General features: G+C 39.4%; 1 protein-coding gene across 1 annotated transcript; it reads left to right on the forward strand.

Moving 5' to 3' along the window:
* Nucleotides 1-725: 725 nt before the first annotated feature.
* Nucleotides 726-2,594, forward strand: LOC138796498 (dynein heavy chain-like). The gene is made up of 2 exons (XM_069976103.1): nucleotides 726-801; nucleotides 988-2,594. Exons 1-2 carry the CDS (start codon nucleotides 726-728, stop codon nucleotides 2,592-2,594), a joined length of 1,683 nt encoding a protein of 560 aa, XP_069832204.1.
* The last annotated feature ends 4,284 nt before the right edge of the window (nucleotides 2,595-6,878 follow it).

The raw sequence follows: 6,878 nt of genomic DNA on the forward strand, positions 1-6,878 counted from the left end.
AACAGATTAAGAGATTGATTTTTTTTAATTATTCAGCAACGTAAACTGACCAAAATGGACTTTTTACCCACTCAGGAAAAATTTGACCACCAACTCCTTTGTACCAAAGATTGATTCATCTAACAGACTATTATATTCCAGACCATCGGACTGACATTAAATACTACATGATTGATATTCCAGACTACAGGACTGATATGACAGACGACAGGACTCATATTCCAGACTTTTGGACTAATATTAAAGACTACAGAACTGATATTCTAGACTATTCGACTGATATTCCAGACTACAGGACTTCAAATTCCAGACTATCAGATCATATTACAGACTACAGGACTGATATTCCAGACTAGCGGACTGATATTCCAGACTACAAGACTCATATTACAGACTATCAGACTGATATGACTGATATTCCAGACTAAATGATTCATATTCCAGACTATCCTACTCACATTTAAGACTACAGGACTCATATTCCAGACTATCAGAATGATATTCCAGACTACAGGACTCAAACCCCAGAGTATCGAACTGATATAACAGACTACAAGACTGATATTCCAGACTATCGGATCATATAACAGACTAGAGGACTGATATTCCAGACTACAAGACTGATATTCCGGACTATCGGATTTACATTCCAGACTACAGGACTCATATTCCAGACTATCAGATTTATATTCCAGACTACCGGACTCATATTCCAGACTATCGGAATGATATTTAAGACTACAGGACTCATATTCCAGACTATCGGAATGATATTCCAGATTACAGGACTCAAACTCCAGAGTATCGAACTGATATTACAGACAAAAGACTCATATTCCAGACTTTTGGACTGATATTACAGACTGCAGGACTCATATTCCAGACTACAGGACTGATATTACAGACTACATAACTGATATTCTAGACTATCGGATTAATATTCCAGACTACAGGACTCAAATTCCAGACTATCGGATCATATTCCAGACTATCAGACTGATATTCCAGACTTTCAGACTGACATTCCAGACTACATGACTGATATTCCAGACTATCGAATTTATATGCCAGACTACAGGACTCATATTCCAGACTACAGGACTCAAATTCCAGAGTATCAGACTGATATTACAGACTACAAGACTGATATTCCAGACTATCAGACTTATGTTCCAGACTACAGGACTCATAATTTAGACTACCGGACTGACATTCCAGACTATCAGACTAATACTACAGACTACCAGACTTATAGTACAGACCATAGGACTCATGTTACAGACTATCGGATTTATATTCCAGACTACAGGACTCATAATCCAGACTACGGGACTGACATTCCAGTCTATCGGACTGATACTACAGACTACTGGACTGATACTACAGACTATCAGACTTATAGTACAGACTATAGGACTCATGTTCCAGACTATCTGACTTATATTCCAGACTACAGGACTCATATTCCAGACTACAGGACTCATATTCTAGACTATCGGACTCATATTACAATTTATAGGACTGATATTCCAGACGATTGGACTGATATTACAGACTACAGAACTCATATTCTAGACTATCAGGCTGATATTCCAGACTACAAGACTCATATTCCAGACTATCAGATTTATATTACAGACTATAGGACTAACATTTCCGACTATCGGACTGACTATACGACTGATCATCCAGACTATCAGACTGATATTACAGACTACTGGACTGAAATTCCAGACTATCTGACTTATATTATAGACTACAGGACTAATATTCCAGACTACAAGAGTCATATTCCAGACTATCGGACAGATATTACAGACTACAGGTTTTATATTACAGACTACAGGACTCATATTGCAGACTTTTGGACTTATATTTCAGACTACAGGACTCATATTCCAGACTACAGGACTGATATTTCCGACTATCGGACTGATATTACAGACTACAGGACTCATAATCCAGACTACAGGACTGACATTCCAGACTATCGGACTGATACTACAGACTACTGGACTGATACTACAGACTATCAGATTTATATTCCAGACTACAGGACTCATGTTCCAGACTACAGGACTGATATTCCAGACTATCGGACTCATATTACAATTTATAGGACTGATATTACAGACTACAGGACTCATATTCTAGACTATCAGGCTGATATTCCAGACTATCAGACTTATATTACAGACTATAGGACTGACATTTCCGACTATCGGACTGATATAACAGACTATACGACTGATCATCCAGACTATCAGACTGATATTACAGACTACTGGACTGAAATTCCAGACTATCTGACTTATATTATAGACTACAGGACTGATATTCCAGACTACAAGAGTCATATTCCAGAATATCGGACAGATATTACAGACTACAGGACTGATATTTCAGACTACAGGACTCATATTCCAGACTACAGGACTGATATTTCAGACTATTTGACTGATATTACAGACTACAGGACTGACATTCCAGACTTTCAGACTGATACTACAGACTACTGGACTGATACTACAGACTATCAGATTTATATTCCAGACTATAGGACTCATGTTCCAGACTATCAGATTTATATTTAAGACTACAGGACTCATATTCCAGACTATAGGACAGATATTCCAGACTACAGGACTCATATTCCAGACTACAGGGCTGATATTACAGACTACAGGACTCATAATCCATACTATAGGACTGATATTCCAGACTATCGGACTGATATTACAGACTACAGGACTCATATTCTAGACCATGGGTCTCCAAACTGCGTCCCTTCAGCTGCAAAACCACAATTCCCATCATGCCTGGACAGCTAAAGCTTTGGATTTGGCTGTCCAGGCATGATGGGAAATGTAGTTTTCATATTCCAGACTAATTTTCCAGATTATAGGACTCAAATTCCAGACTATCGGATCATATTCCAGACTATCGGACTGATATTACAGACTATAGGACTCAAATTCCAGACTATCGAATAATATTACAGACTACAGGACTGGTATTCCAGAGAACAGGACTGATATTCCAGACTATGTGATTCATATTACAAACTATAGGACTGATATTACAGACTATTGGACTGATATTACAGACTACAGGACTCATATTCTAGACCATGGGTCTCCAAACTGCGGCCAGACTATTCCAGACTATTGAACTTATATTTCAGACTACAGGACTGATATTCCAGACTATTCGGACTGAGAACGTATGTCAGTTGATAGGAATACAGCTGTAATCACTGAAAAAATCCATGTACACAAATCAGATGTACGATTAATTACTGTATAACAGATGTGAGCAGACCAAAATACACTTTTAGGCACTATGTATAAATTGGCAAATCCAATATGCAGCCTGCAATACCAAAGCTAAATATTGCTGTGACTGCAATGCTATCTATGGACAAGAAGATGCTGGTTGCAAAAATGCTAGTCTTACCTTGCTAAACACCTCACTAATCTTACTAATCTCACTACCTATCTCAGTTATATCACTAATCTCACTACCTATCTCAATAAATATCACTAATCTCACTACCTATCTGTCTAATCCAAATGGCTGCATGCAGGGAAACAATGATACATTGAGAGAGTACTCTATCCAGCACAGTGAGTGAGCTGAAAATGGCACACAGAACACAGTGATTTTTATGTGATGGTCATGTGATTTTAGCAGCCAATAAGACCCCTACACCTCAGAAATTACCTTTCTTACACTTCTATGTGCTCTGCACTGATTGGCTGGCAAAAAGGTGCTCAAACGCTAACTCGAACCCGAAGCTAACTCGAACGAACAGTAAAATGTTCGGTTCGAGTAAATCGAGATGTTTGACTCTTACCTAACTTTTCTCAAACAGTTCGATCAACACTAGTTGTGACATCGCCATGTTATCCAGGAAGTGACATCACCATGTTATCCAGGAAGTGACATCACCATGTTATCCAGGAAGTGACATTACCATGTTATCCAGGAAGTGACATTACCATGTTATCCAGGAAATGACATCACCGTTTTATCCAGGAAGTGAAGCCTTGATACAGTAGTAAGTGCAGGGAAAAAAAGCACTTTATGTGTATTTCCCGTAACAAGTGTATATCAGGGATTTGTATAACTCCATTCAATCTGCTCATAGATTGCCTTTAAAGTCCGGCAAACGAAAAACTTTTTAAAAAAGCAGGGGCAGGGGAGAACATATAAAACTATACTATCTCACCACTCCCCGTGTCTCTCTAGGGCTTGATCGCCACTACGGGACCCTCGCCAGACTCTGGGATCTCCAGAAAGTGGGTGTGGTATTACAATTAAAGCGCTATTCCTAAAAACATTTACTTTTCCCATATCCACACCCTCCGGAAATCTCTGTATCGAACCCCGTCGGCTCTGTTATTAATAGAGCCCAAGATTAGCACGGGACTCGCGGCTTTATTCATTACCATGGCGCGACAGAAAGAGCCGAGTATAGCGCTCTTCTTTACCAACTTTTTAAAGTGTTTGTTTGTTTTTACATAGTAAACCTAAGAAAAAATATTTACATTGTATTGACCTGTATATGATCAATCATTTGTTTCACAAGACTGTGAGATAAAGTGACTGCTCTCTTTCTCTCTCCTCCCCCCCTCTCTTTCTCTACCCCCCCCCCCTCACTTTTTATTGAAAGCTAAATAAATATTTGAAAGAATTTGAATACACAGATCAATTGGGGAAGAGAAAATATTAAGATGAGAAAGGAGAATTAAATACAAAATGTTATATTTATAACTGGGTATCGACAGGTAAAAGATATTCCCCATACAGACATGTGGGCTCCTTTACCCCCTGGGCTCCACCAGACGAGCAGCTTTCCATCAATACATCTAAGATAGTCTGGAAGAATAAGACGGTAAGGAAAGACTTGAGCAGATCTGAAATTAATCCCCCTTTTTTTTTAGTAGATAAAACCAAATTTTGTAAAATGGTCAGATCTGAATACGCCTGGGGTGCCTATGCTGTGTGGAGCAGTTAGAAGGTCCTTGGCTACCTTCCAATTTGAATAGAATCAACATAACTTATAGGTTGGAGTATCTGTTCATTAATTTTTGCATCAGTGCAACATTTTCCATGTAGCTTTAAAGATGTTTGACATGTCATAGAGGCGTGCCAAAAGTCTTGAAGAGTCAGGATCTGGATCATCCCATTTCTTAATTGTTATAATGAATCAAGAGAAGCCAATCACCTATATACTGACCAGCCAAAACGTTTAACATGTCCCTATGACAGAGACGCTTTAACCCCTTAAGGACAGAGCCTAAAATGGCCTTAAAGGGGTTATCCAGCCCTACAAAAACATGGCCACTTTTCCCCCTACTGTTATCTCCAGTTCAGGTGCGGTTTGCAATTAAGCTCCATTAACTTCAATGGAACTGAGTTTCAAAACCCCACCCAAACTGGAGACAACAGTAGGGGGAAAATGACCATGTTTTTGTAGCGCTGGAAATGTAATGTAATGCACTTTACAGTAAAACTGACATTTTATCATTATTCTATAGGTCACTCTGAATACAGTGATATGCAGTTTATATAGCTTTTCTAATGTTTTACTATTTTTATTAACAGTAAAACTTTTTTTTGCAAATAGGTGTGATCGCAATGGCCCTTTTTTGTCTCTTATAGCATTTCTATTTTTTTTTTACATACGCGGCTGTATGGGGTGTCATTTTTTGCGCCATGATATCTAGTTTTTTTAATACTGTTTTTGTTTAGATGAGATGTATTGATGAATTTTTTTTTTTTTTTTTTTTTTATAAAATGTAATAAAAATAATCAATCCTTGCGTTTTTTTACCACTTTTTGTTTACACCGTTCACCGTGCGGGAACTGTATTGATTTATTTTAATAGATTGGATGATTATGCACGCTAAGGTATATTATATGTTCATTTATTTTTATGTGTTTTATTTAAAAAAATGGGAAAGGGGGGATATTTAAACTTTTATTGGAGGAGGGGCTTTGGTGTGTGTTTTAAAACTTGTTTAATTTTTTTTTTTTACACTTTTTATGTCCACTTAGGGGAATTTAACATTTTTACATTGGATTTCTTACACTGATCATTGCTATGTCATAGCATTGCATTGATCAGTGTTTTACTGCGATCATTGCACAAAGCCTGCCTGAGCAGACTTTATACAGTGATCACCGATCTGACTGCCGGGAGGAAGGTCAGAGACCTCCAGCAGCCAGATATAATGATCGGAACCCCCGCAGTCACGCTGCGGGGGTCCCGATCGGTCAGTGAAAGGAGCACAGCTCCTGCCACTGATGTGAGTGCTGCGGCACTGCAGGGGTTAATGGCGGGCCACTGCGTGATCGCAGCGGCCCGTCATTAACAGCGAGGACCTGGCTGCATATATCAGCCGGTCCCCACATGCTTTGATGTGAGCTCAGCTTCTGAGCTCACTTCAAATCACCGCAGGACTCCATGACTTACGGGTACGGCATGGGTCCTTAAAGGGGTTGGCCACTTTATAAAAAAATAGTTCAGTGTACAATATTAGTAAGTGTACTCACTGTATAGACTGACAGCAGCTCCCTGTGTACCTCATAGAGCTAAAATCAGACTCCCCTCCTCCAGGATTCACTGCCCTACTCTTTGGTGTTCCTGTCCATAAAATGGCTGACATGGGGGGGCGTGTCCTGCTGCAGATGGAGTAAGAAGCAAGTGAGGGAAGCTCCCGCGCACCACAGCCTAAAACCTGCTCACACAGCACCTCAGAGCATTCCTTTCCTGAACTAAACATCCCTATCGGATGCCGGACACCTCCAGGCTACCCGAAACCGGAGAAATGAAGAAAAAGAACAAGAAGAGAACCGGGCAGAAGCTCACA

The sequence above is a fragment of the Dendropsophus ebraccatus genome, chromosome 7 (genome assembly GCF_027789765.1).
Source record: "Dendropsophus ebraccatus isolate aDenEbr1 chromosome 7, aDenEbr1.pat, whole genome shotgun sequence".
NCBI classification, from domain to species: Eukaryota; Metazoa; Chordata; class Amphibia; order Anura; family Hylidae; genus Dendropsophus; species Dendropsophus ebraccatus.

Excerpts from the sequence above, each read along its gene's own strand:
- LOC138796498 (XM_069976103.1), top strand. The coding sequence starts at position 726 with ATGATATTTAAGACTACAGGACTCATATTCCAGACTATCGGAATGATA. Across the intron at positions 802-987 it reads TACAGGACTCAAACTCCAGA|ACTATCAGACTGATATTCCA; the intron begins GTATCGAACTGA and ends ATCATATTCCAG.